Source organism: Centruroides sculpturatus, unplaced genomic scaffold, assembly GCF_000671375.1.
Source record: "Centruroides sculpturatus isolate CEXI.00-Female unplaced genomic scaffold, Cexi_2.0 scaffold344, whole genome shotgun sequence".
Taxonomy (NCBI): domain Eukaryota; kingdom Metazoa; phylum Arthropoda; class Arachnida; order Scorpiones; family Buthidae; genus Centruroides; species Centruroides sculpturatus.
Window position 1 is genome coordinate 87804 of NW_019384558.1, and position 13559 is coordinate 101362.

The following is a 13559-nucleotide window of genomic DNA, read 5'->3' on the forward strand; positions in this document are numbered from 1 at the left end:
GTTTTATATTTAAAGGTTTTTATAAAAATTATAATACTTAAATAACATTGCAATTAATATATTTTAGATGATCTTCAGAGGCATGTAGACTTATCAGAAAAAAAAGAAAGTATATTACAGAAAAAATATGACAATCTCTCATCCAAAATATCAGATTTAGAAATGCAAATTAATGTATTAAAACAAGAGAAAGCCCAACTCTCAACTCAATTGGAATTAAGTCAAATGAAAGTACTTATGCTAGAGGAAAGCAAAAATAAGTAAGTTTTTTCCGTTGAATTTTTAAACTTTTACAATAAAAAGATAACAATTAGAAATTAATTATTTGGTTTAAACATATGAAAGTAAATCATCTCAAATTTTGAGAATTGAACTTATATACAGTCTAACCTCAGTGCTGTGTTATAATTTCCCTTGGCTTTATCATATTTATGGTCACATATTCTGGTTTGAAGGTATCTGTATGTGGATCCAATGTATGGCACGCCTGTTAAATTGTAATGGAATATGATACACCACTGGCACTTTTGTGTCATCCAAGCTGTCTTTTGCATTAGATAAAAGGCAGTTTTAATTCATCCCTAAAAGTTGTTTGAAAACTGATTTTTTCTAAAACTGAAACAAATTTTCCAATAAGAAACAATGTAAAATGGATTAATTTGTTCTGAACCCCCAAAACAAAACCTGTTTTTTACCTTGTTAGCTGTATTTTATGCATAAAATGCCTATAAAGGCAATATTATATTATATACCATATTATTTCATCTATATCTATACTTATATTTATTCTATATATATACATATACAGTGGATTCTGCATAATTGGGACATTGGTTAATTGGGGCAGCTGCTTTATTGGGCCAAATCTCAAAGAATGGAAACTAATAAATTAATACATAACTTTTAATCACTTAATTGGGACAGTAGCAGAAAAGGAATTTAGCTATTTTTGATATATTTTAGTAATCTTTCGAAAATATGTAGGCACTACGTACACTAATGTCATGTAGGCCTAATGATTGGCAGAGACAAAGCTATTTTGTCTTGCTCAGGCAGTTCAGTTTTTCCAGAAGGGGTCAACATAGTGGGATATATCACACGGAATTTCATCTGAGGCAGACCTGAATGTGAGTTACTGACCCTGCTCTGGATTGTACTGGATGATCCACTTAAAAGCGAAGGGACAAAGGTTGTCGGACAATTTTTTGAGGTCTCTTAACTGAGTTGGAAGACAGCTAGAGTTCTCTTGGAAGGTATTGTGTGCATAATTATATCTAGATTCAACAGCAGCCATCCAATTGTTGAGACCAGCATTGAGCTTGACGGATTCTACAGACACTCCCACTGAAGTGGCCCATCCATCTCCAAGTAAAGAAAACTGCTCAAAAGAAGACTGTAAAATGACTTTTGGATGAACCCTTTTCTTTCTCCCTTTTTAGTTAGAACATGTTTTAACTAAAAAGAAAGGAAGGAAAAATTTTTTGATCAGGAACGGATTGAATGGTCAATCCTTGTTTACGTCACTATTAATATTTGGCAACACTAGCATTACATGAATCAGTTACTTATTGTCATGAGTGTGGCAAATTTATAGTATAAATATTTTCTGTATTTTGGTTTAATAAAACATTGAAATAGATACCTAATTATTATTTTTTACCTACTTATTTATTTACCTATATATTACATATTTTATTGTATAATTTATTATTAGTTCATTTAATTGGGGAAGCCACTTAATTGGGCCAAAATGGATTAGTCCCAATGTGTCCCAGTTAAGCAAAATTCACTGTATTAAAATGAAAATGCTCCCTCGCTGGTAACGGAAACCAAAACTAACACTTTACAAAGAACTATAAATAGAGACTCAACTCTGACTGTGGAGATGAAATATAACAAAATCTATCAATACCAACAAGTACTTTATCCATGCTTTTCAAAATATTGTGTTTCAGTTGATTTGATTTCAATTTTAATTAAAATTAATTAATTTTTATTATACATGAATTTACNTTAAAATTATAAGAAAAGCTATAATTATTCAGAAATTAATAAAATAAAGTAAAATTAAAATAAAACATGAAATTATAAATAAATTGAATTAAAATAGAACAGATTACAATGTTAAATGCAGGCTTATGTCCACCTACACTATGCAACCAAACATTCCACCATATTGATGCTGCTTCTAGATAAGTTGGAAAGAATTTTTTGGATAAAAAAGATATTATCATAAGAGTCTAAAATAACAGTCCATCTACTGTCTAAGTCAAGAGTCATGGGCATTAATAATTCTAAGATTGTGTGCAAAAAGCTATATGTAGTACTGCTGCATTAATCATATTGTTTGCTTATCCACCCAGCTTTTAATCATTACAGGGGTTTTCCAATAAACCTGGACCTTCTTGTTAATGCCCATTGTGTCAATGCCACAGCACATTTTTGTTTTTCTACATAAAGTTAAAAGTGTTTCTTAACACACTACCATAGCATTCTGTACATTGATTCTACAATAGTAAAAGTTCTTTTCTCCTTGATACACTGGATCAAAAAATTAAGTTAACAGTAGGTGTTTAGTGATTGAAAAATGTTTGTTAAGACTACAGTGCTAACAAATTTTCATTATGTAATTTGCACTTTATGCTATGGATACATGTGCATATTTAAGTATTTATTCATCATTTTATATATACTTTTTGAACTTCTTAAAATTGGGAAACATTGCATCTATATCTGCATACTTTCAAGTGATGTTAATTTTTGAAATAAGATAATTCATTTATGATAATTGCTTGATTATATCCCATAAAAATAAAAATAAAAGTAATTAGATCTGACAGAATTAACTGTTTAATCTTAAACAATATTTTTCCGAGTAAAACAATAAAATTATAATTTGACTAACTTCTAAGCATTGATGGTGTGGGTTGTGGCTCCACTGACAACCTCCCACTAAAATAAGTTTTTAAGAAATAGTACTAATTATTTAACTTTTAATAAAAGTAAACTGAGTTGTTATGAGCAATTTGGGTTTATAAAGCCTTGCATTGCTTTGGTCTTTGATCAGAGTAAACCTAGAATGAATACAGTTTGTTGGAAGAATGAGAGGCAACACTTAATGGAAAAAAGAGAAACAAAAGGCAGGCGACAAAACCAACAATAAAGAGCGTTCAAAGAGCCATATTAGATAAATTAAAAATGCCTTGTACAATATCAAAAGATATTTGAAAATTAGTAGTTGAGCATAGAGAAGGGAAATCAGTGAGAGATAGCAACAATCACATTAGAATGGAAACCAGAGCTTTTATTTACAATTAACAGCTTGTTGACAATAGCAATGGGGTGGATGGTGGCTCTACTAAGAATCTCTGCCTAAAATAATAAACTCTTAAATTAATACACTGACCGTGAAAGAAAACACTTCCTTCTTTACAACTGAAACCAACATCAGTCTGAAACTTGAGCTAAGTGAAAGTTGATATGTTTATTTTTTTGCTTTTTTGAATCAAATTACAAAATAAATATAAAAAAATGTTGAAAGAAAGAAAACAGATTGAAATAAAAGGTATAATCATAATTTTTTAATAAACGATTACTGTAACTTTACAACTTTACAATAAAAAATCTCATGCTATATAAGCAGGAATACATGCTTATTATTTTAAATTGTTTTATACACTAAAATTATCATAGAATATTTTTAGAATTTCTTTTTTTGTCTTATAAATTTATTTTTATCAAAATTGATAGAATTATTATGAAATTTTATTCAAAAATACATTCATGTGATTCAAATTAAAGTATATATTTAGGATAGTGCTTTTGTATTATTTTTATGATTTGTAGTAAATACAATGCCAACATAGTTGTTACATCATACATATGTTTTCATGCTCATGTATTATAAGTTAGTTTAACTGCCTGCTTGTGTATAGTCAGTTATTATATTTTTTCTTATCCTCCAATCATCATTTACTGTAAACATTGTATCAATCATTTAGACATTTGAAGATTTAAGTAATGTTTCTTATCAAACATTATTAAATAGAAAAAGAGTGAAGTGATATACTGTACAGGGCATGTAAATAGTACACTAATGTTTTGATTATTAAAGAAATTAAAAATGGGTTATTTTTGGCAAATTTGAAACTAATTTTCAAAAAAAAACTTTTAGACATTCTATATACATAATTTCAGTATAGCTTGATATGTGTAATTTTATAATATTTACTATTTACAATAGTGCAGTAATATAAACAAATTTTATAGCATTAAGTAATAGAAGAATAATTCTTACACTAAACCACTTAAAATATGTTTCATTTTAGAGAGAATGTGTCTGTTGCAGCTATGAAACAAACATTTGCTGAAGATTTAAATAGGCTAAAAGATGAAAAAGTAAGTAAAATATGTTGTAAACTTATTTATTTTTTATAACAAACTTATTTATTTTTAGGATTCATTAATTCATCAAATAGAAACATTACAATTAGATCTTGAAAATGAAAGGCTAAAAGTTCAAAAATATCAAGAACAATTAAATGAAAAGGTATTTAAAATATTTTTTATACATTAAATCACATTTTACATCTGTTTTAGTATTACATATTTGATGCCTGAGAAAAGTCATTTAAGATAAGTCTTATAAACTGAAATTTATTTCTGCTATTTCATACTATTATTATTGTGTATGTACATAATACATACATAAATGCATACATAAATATGAAATATATAGGCATGCATATACAGGGTGGTCCATTTATGATGATATTGGGAAATATTTTGAAAAATATGCATTCTAGAAAAAATGTCTTAGACCACATTTGTTTATATCAAGGTAACAAGATGGCAGTATTCTAATTGAAAATGAGGTTAACTTCATGTGTTTAAATGGGATACCCAGTTTTTTTATTGCATATTCTAATTCTATTGATACAAAAAAAAATAATAAATTTTTATCTGAAATATTTTTTTAAGAGATGTAATTATCGGAAGTTATACTTGTAAGTATTGGAAATTATGAGTTCATTTTCTGGGCCACCTGATCTCCTAAGGTAAAATATTTTATCTTAGGGAAACAAGCAGTCTAGAAACATTTTTGAAAATGCTTGAAAAGAGGTATATGATGAAGGTATTTGCTGCTGTCAGTAAAATATTTGTTAAAATAATAACACAATGTGTTTGTTTGTAAATGGAAACTATTATTAGGTTGTTATTACAATATAAATAGTAATTCAACTTGGAACCGTATTCAAAAAAACGAGAAAAAAATGCTTAATTCTGGAAACCAAATTAAATTTTTTATTCAGTAATGTGTTTTCTTTTATAAAAACATCATTAGCTGTGAAAATTAGCAAATGTGTTAGAACTAATACATTCAAAAGACAGAACATCTCTATTTTTAAACAGTTTCAAATTTAAAATTATAAGAAAAGCTATAATTATTCAGAAATTAATAAAATAAAGTAAAATTAAAATAAAACATGAAATTATAAATAAATTGAATTAAAATAGAACAGATTACAATGTTAAATGCAGGCTTATGTCCACCTACACTATGCAACCAAACATTCCACCATATTGATGCTGCTTCTAGATAAGTTGGAAAGAATTTTTTGGATAAAAAAGATATTATCATAAGAGTCTAAAATAACAGTCCATCTACTGTCTAAGTCAAGAGTCATGGGCATTAATAATTCTAAGATTGTGTGCAAAAAGCTATATGTAGTACTGCTGCATTAATCATATTGTTTGCTTATCCACCCAGCTTTTAATCATTACAGGGGTTTTCCAATAAACCTGGACCTTCTTGTTAATGCCCATTGTGTCAATGCCACAGCACATTTTTGTTTTTCTACATAAAGTTAAAAGTGTTTCTTAACACACTACCATAGCATTCTGTACATTGATTCTACAATAGTAAAAGTTCTTTTCTCCTTGATACACTGGATCAAAAAATTAAGTTAACAGTAGGTGTTTAGTGATTGAAAAATGTTTGTTAAGACTACAGTGCTAACAAATTTTCATTATGTAATTTGCACTTTATGCTATGGATACATGTGCATATTTAAGTATTTATTCATCATTTTATATATACTTTTTGAACTTCTTAAAATTGGGAAACATTGCATCTATATCTGCATACTTTCAAGTGATGTTAATTTTTGAAATAAGATAATTCATTTATGATAATTGCTTGATTATATCCCATAAAAATAAAAATAAAAGTAATTAGATCTGACAGAATTAACTGTTTAATCTTAAACAATATTTTTCCGAGTAAAACAATAAAATTATAATTTGACTAACTTCTAAGCATTGATGGTGTGGGTTGTGGCTCCACTGACAACCTCCCACTAAAATAAGTTTTTAAGAAATAGTACTAATTATTTAACTTTTAATAAAAGTAAACTGAGTTGTTATGAGCAATTTGGGTTTATAAAGCCTTGCATTGCTTTGGTCTTTGATCAGAGTAAACCTAGAATGAATACAGTTTGTTGGAAGAATGAGAGGCAACACTTAATGGAAAAAAGAGAAACAAAAGGCAGGCGACAAAACCAACAATAAAGAGCGTTCAAAGAGCCATATTAGATAAATTAAAAATGCCTTGTACAATATCAAAAGATATTTGAAAATTAGTAGTTGAGCATAGAGAAGGGAAATCAGTGAGAGATAGCAACAATCACATTAGAATGGAAACCAGAGCTTTTATTTACAATTAACAGCTTGTTGACAATAGCAATGGGGTGGATGGTGGCTCTACTAAGAATCTCTGCCTAAAATAATAAACTCTTAAATTAATACACTGACCGTGAAAGAAAACACTTCCTTCTTTACAACTGAAACCAACATCAGTCTGAAACTTGAGCTAAGTGAAAGTTGATATGTTTATTTTTTTGCTTTTTTGAATCAAATTACAAAATAAATATAAAAAAATGTTGAAAGAAAGAAAACAGATTGAAATAAAAGGTATAATCATAATTTTTTAATAAACGATTACTGTAACTTTACAACTTTACAATAAAAAATCTCATGCTATATAAGCAGGAATAAAGAAGTAAGCATCGATTGGTTTTGTTGATTAAAAGAGTCATGTGATGCCACTTAAATCCCCTCAACCAACTTCCTCATCCCTATTTTGTCACAGATCAGATGGATCCATTTCAGAACTCTTTGATAACAGGTGGTGTATCCTGAAAATGCAAGTGATCAATTTCCAGTGGAACTCATTGATCATAAGCAGGTAAACACTTCATTGGGCCAAACTGATTTGATTTGTAAATGTTGACTATTACAATCTTATCTCAATAATTTAATAAAAACATTTCACATTTGACTTTAAAATTTTCAAATGAATTTCAATAAACTATTAAATATAATCACAAAACAGAAAGAATATTCTCAGTTATAATTTGTTTATTCCTGAAACTGTTTAAAAATAATTATGAATATAAACAATCCAGAAAGTAATCTAAGCTATTTATAATTTATAATATTTTTACTACACAACATTCAAGCTGTTACACAACAAGAGTTAAATCAGAAAGCTCAAGAGCTAGCTGTCAAAACATAATAAATGAGTTATAACAGATTGAGATATTAACTTCATATATTAACAAAAGAAAAATTTGTAAAACTTTCTTATACTGTAAGGTCTCATTTTATGCAGTGGATATGTTCTACAGAAAAGCGCATATAAAAAATTTGCATAAAAAAATACTTTACTTGCCTTGAAAAAGTAGGGATACGTTCCGTAATTTTCTAAAATCGCATAAAACCAAAACAATGAGTTAAAATTAACTTAAAACCGCATAAAAAAAGTTTGCAGAAATTAAAAGAAATAGGCTGCTTAATAAATTACTTCGAATGTCTGAAAGAAATTCATATAAAATTTAATTTCAAAACAATTACAGTTTATACCTTTCAATGCGAAACTCAGAATGATGTAATAGCCACNCCTAATCATAGTTGATTCCACACACTATGATTAGATAGCTTAGGTTCTAGTCTCTATTTTTTTTAATTTCATTTATGTTGTGTCTTTGTTTTTTTGCTATATGTATGTAGATAATAAATACCAGTTGTACATCTTTACATTACAGATCATTTTATTATGATTATAACTTCATTAATTAAAAAACAACTTTCTTTTAATATTTGACTTGTTTTCTACTTATTTTCTTAACTGACTATTATTTTCTTATCATTTAAATAAAATGTCTGATAATTTACTTATGTAATTATTTCTCTTATTCACATTTGTTTCTTTTATATATTGGAGAATAATCAACACTTTCATTTACTTTAGTTCATTGAGTCATTAGTTGATAGATAAATATTTTGTTTTTTCTACAATCTTATTTGGAGAACACAGCTGGGATGACTATGTTATGTAGGAATGAGGTTCATATTTTGACCATAAGAAATAGTAGAAAAGAGCATCCTGATTATAAACCAGGATTGCACTGTATATGTTTATTAATGTTAATGAAATAATAAAGTTCTATTCATTATAAAACAAATTTTATCAATTGTTTAATGTCATCAATATTTTTCATTTACTTTTGACTTTATATGAAATTTGTTAATTTTTAGAAAATTATTTTGATTTTATTAATACAAAATTAATTTTTATTATTATTCATTTAAGAATATTTATCCTACTAATTAACTATTACTTTTAGTACTTAAATTTTAAATAGATAATTTATTTTATTTTGTGTTATTTTAGATTTAATTAAATTATATAGATTAATTGTTGAAAATTTTCTTTTTATTTTAAGACAATTTGATTCATTTTGCTTCTGTTGTACTTTATTTCTTCAAAATTTTCTGAATTCCTCTCTTCCATTATACAAGGAAGAAATGCTTCAAGGAAGAAATAAGTCTACTAATGTTAATGTCAAAGGAACCATCTAAAAATGGAATTGTGATAACTTTTAAAAGTTTAATAACACAGATAAATCATATGAAATGATTGCATTGAAGCATGATATATATAAACTGATATTCATGAAAAGCATGTAATTCACAATACTGTCTATTTAACAGAAATTTTGGAGAATAGGAGGGTAGTAAATTTTTGTCTGTTTCCTGCTGAAAATGTTTGTTTAATCAAGGCAAAATACTTTGCGTCTTATTACTATGTTGGGACTGGATGTTTTGTCTGCTAAACTCAGGTTTCACTATATAAAAATGATTATATGAGCCATTCACAGGTCAAATTAATTAACTCCATTAATATATCATTGGAATAATTGTTGTTATTTTTACATCTTTCATGTAATCAATGTTATATATTGTTACATTAAAGCATAGCTTTAATATGACAGTACATAAAAATACATTCTACAATCTTTATTTAAATATAGAGTTTAAAAGGAATTTTAAAAAATAATATGTATTATCAATTTCTCTACTTTTGTTTTATGGAGTTAATCAATTTAGCAAATGAGCAGCTCATACATGCATTTTCAGATATATTGCAAAAGGAATTATGTATAATTTCAAATATTTATAAATCTATCATCATTTAGGATTCTCATGAACCACCCTTGGGAATGTCGTCATCAATGTACAGTAATGCATCTCTCTATGAAACGCTTCGTTTAGGAAGTGCATCATCTCTTCTAGAAAACTTACAGTCTCAATTAAAGCAAAGAGAAGGCGAAATATCATTATTTCAAGTAATTTGACATGAGTGATTTTATAGAGTTAGGATTTACTTTTTGATAAAATTAGAATTTATTTTATTTTTAGTCAGAAATTGCTCAGTTAGAAAGGATACGAGGATCTATGGCAAAAGAATTAGCTGATGTATCCTGTCAGTATGAAATGGTAAAATCGGAGCTAGAAGAAATGAAAAATATGAAAACTGCATATGCAGTAAGTATATATGTATATTCATTTAAGTAAGAAGTTTGCAAAATTTCTGAATTATAAATTTTTCATAATTATTTAGGATATGGAACAGAAATATAATACACTATTACAAATGTATGGTGAGAAAGTTGAAGAAACAGAGGAATTACAGTTAGATTTGCAAGACGTAAAAGCCATGTATAGGGCACAGGTATGTCTTTACATTTTAGAAATTTTAAAAATAAAATTGTATCAAATTAAATAGTTTTCCCAAATTCTAATGGCATGACATTGGGATTACTGATTTTGATCAAATTTGGGGAGGATATAGTGCATCCCCAACAACTGCCAAGCAGTAAGGTACAATACTCAAAATTAAATGAGAAAATTGAAGTTGAAAATTGCACAGTGACTTAAAACCATTCGAATTTCTATTATTTATAGTGTGATCAGTGGCTCTGTGGGAGTGTACAGTTTCTTAATCAAGAAAGTTGGTGTTTCAAATCAGTAACAATGTGGTTTTCTTTTCATAAAACCATACATTTTTACTTTATTCTTGGTATTTTTAAATTTATTATATTTATTTACAAATTATTTTTGAATAGTTATGTACAGTACATATGGGATTTGTACATGAGATTTATAATTTATTTGGGAATTGGGTAAGATATAAACAAAATTATAGTTATTCAAGACCAATTTTGTTAATAAAGACATTTTTATTAATATTATTCAATTTGTAAGGACAAGTTTGTGAATAATAATTGCCATAGAAGCATGTGAAACATTAAACATTTCTGCAGTGTGTACAGAAATGGTTTATTGTTTGCAGCATTTTTACAATAACAATATTGTAATACAAGTTCAAGTTCTTTATTGCCGTACAAAGGTACAAGCCTGGTACCACATAAGCACAACCGGTAATATTGTAATATAGTCAATCCCCCCTATAGCACTGTTGATTATTCTGTTTTATATGATATCCATGTGCAAGTCACTTAGATTTTACAAATACATGTGCCGGGCTGTGAACAGCTCACGTATTTGTAAAATCTAAGTGACTCGTACAACATGGAATTCATATAAAACGGAATAATCAACAGTGTTATAGGAGGATCGACTGTATACATATCACTGGAAAAACAAATTTGATTAACTTTTGAAAACATTTCTCTGTCTTCAACTAATTTGGAGAATCATGCAGCCATCTCATATTTGAAAATATTAGAGTGCTTAATTGATGATGTATTATAAAATATAATGTAATAAAACTTCTCCAGAAACTGGATTATACTATATTGTACCAGTACAAAAATTCACTATCTTTATATTCACCCAGCTGATTTTTCTGAAAAAATGAACGTTTTTAGTCTACTTCTAATTCAGTCTAATTTTTCACCTGCTTCAGCTGAAAAATTTTTAAACAGATGGAACTTCTAACATTTTGATGTTCTAATATGTCGAATGCAGAAGAGCTCACACGTAAATTTTGAATTTAAATTTTACAGAATTGACCAATAGGATGCACTCAAGTGTAAAAGCTCTAAAACTGTTTTTCATAATGACATATCAAAAAGAGCCTGCCATGTTTGTGAAATGTAAAATGCACTTCTTCTCCTCAAAGTTTATACATTGACCCTGCTTCTGTGCTTTAAAAATCTCTAGTGCCTCTATGAGTTGGTCTGTGTCTGCCATTGTTCTAATTAATGTAGCACTTTGTAAATTAAGTTTATATATATAATTTAAGTCAAAAATTAATATAAAAATAAAACTGCAAGTAATTTAAGTAAGCTTTAAAATATGGTAATATATGGTCATGTTTGTAAAAGTTGCAACACCATGAAGGAATCTTTAGAAATGAATGAAATTTATTTTACTTGTAACCTGTAGTGATACAAAGAAACAATTAAATTTACAGTGCAATCAAACAATATTACATGCCAAAAGTCAATATTTGGTAAAGCCGCCATGCACTTCAGTAAAAGTTTCTACATGTCTTGGCATCAAATCAAATCAAACAGGTTTTGAATGTGTACCTGAGAAATAGCATTCACAATTGCTTCTATCTGAACCCAAAGTTCATCCGTATTGACTATGGGACAAGTACTATCAGTATTTCTGGCCCATGAAATCCCAGACATGCTGAATAGGTGACATGTCTGGTGAATGGGCAGACCAAGGAAGAAGCAATATCTGTCATGCTGAAAAGAAGTCTAGAACATTCCTAGCAACATGTGGGTGAGCATTGTCTTATTGAAATACAACTCCAGGAATGTGTTGAAGGAAGAGTACAACTTTAGGCCCCACAACTTCCCCAATGTAATGGTTGCTGTTGAGAGTACCCTCAATTCTGAGCATCTGAGATTGCCCATGATATCCAATACTGTCCCAGACCATCATGTCTTTTGATCACCCAGTATGATGCTGGCTGGATAAGGCACTGTGGAAGATGACATTCACCTCTATAGTGTCTAATGTGTACTCGACCATCATTGTACTCTAAATTGAAATAGAATTCATTGGAAAAGACTATTAGTTACCAATCTCCAATGCCATCGGTTGTGTTATTGAGCCACAGGTGTTGATGGTTTTGCACTGGAAATCCTGCACAAAGGAATACTTACATGCAATCCATGGCATAACAGTCATTGGCAAACTGTGGATGCAGACAATGGCACACCTGTAGCAGTGCTCTAATGTTGTGCCAACTGTCAAGATGAAGCTGTATGATCTGCAATTGTCATGCAGATAAAGTGTCTGTTGTCCCATGTTGACGTAACATTTCGTCATCCACTGCCAGATTTGCAATTCGTCTGGTATTCTTCAACCTGCTGCTTCCACAATCACATCACTGTCATGGCATTACACCCCACACAAGCTGCAATTTTGTGATAAGAAAATCCCTCTTCATGCAGATCAATCATTTACCCTGTTCAAACTTCTTAACCTGCTCATATGTTCATAACCCTTTGTCATTAATGAGGCAGAGTGACTTCTCATGAAATGTTTACCAGTGGCAGATAATGATACACTACTTCCAACTTTCAGCTACTGCCCTCTATTTGCTAACATGACTATTCAGAGGGTGCTTCTCAGCCCACTCATATGCTATCACTGATCCCTGATATTCTAATCATTTGCATGTCATACCCTGCTTTTCATTGCACTGAAGTAAGTTTCAGTTTACTTGAATGATTCCTTTATGGTTTTGCAATTTTTACAAACATTTTCTGAATAATGAATTATATCTCTTATAACTTGTATGTAAATTGCTATATAATTATTATATAAAAATTATGTTTTTACTGTTAATCATTTCAGCTTGATGAACTACTCAAAAAATCCTGAAGATTGTTTCAACAGGAATTAGGAATTGAATTTATTTTTTTTTATTTAAAAATAAATTGGTGATGGTATAAATGTTATTCCAATAATCAACTTATATAAGAAAATGAATATCATTTCTAATAACTAAATGATTATAACAAATGCGTAATTCCATATAGCTGTTTCTTTTGAAATTTGATAGCTTTCATATCTTTCTTTGCAAATTCCCAATTAATGCCATAAAATCTGTTGTGCCTTATACTTTTAAAAATATTCTAAATATTTACTTCAAATAATTTCAAACATCCAAAATTCATATTATAATTAATTTAATACTGATATTAATATATAAATAAAAACTGATTTGT

At 28.5% G+C, this 13559-nt stretch overlaps 1 protein-coding gene across 1 annotated transcript; it reads left to right on the forward strand.

Annotated features, from left to right (window-relative positions):
* The first annotated feature begins 54 nt into the window (after window positions 1-54).
* LOC111623915 (TATA element modulatory factor-like) lies at window positions 55-13559 on the forward strand. Its single transcript, XM_023366647.1, has 7 exons — window positions 55-260; window positions 4329-4398; window positions 4457-4549; window positions 9540-9689; window positions 9763-9888; window positions 9965-10075; window positions 13186-13559. Exons 1-7 carry the CDS (start codon window positions 163-165, stop codon window positions 13210-13212), a joined length of 675 nt encoding a protein of 224 aa, XP_023222415.1. The 5' UTR covers window positions 55-162; the 3' UTR covers window positions 13213-13559.

Bases quoted from the DNA above. Each gene is read 5' to 3' on its own strand.
- LOC111623915 (XM_023366647.1), top strand. From the start codon at position 163: ATGCAAATTAATGTATTAAAACAAGAGAAAGCCCAACTCTCAACTCAA. The intron at 9,889-9,964 runs GTAAGTATATAT...ATAATTATTTAG, and splicing joins ATATGAAAACTGCATATGCA to GATATGGAACAGAAATATAA. The intron at 10,076-13,185 runs GTATGTCTTTAC...TAATCATTTCAG, and splicing joins AAGCCATGTATAGGGCACAG to CTTGATGAACTACTCAAAAA.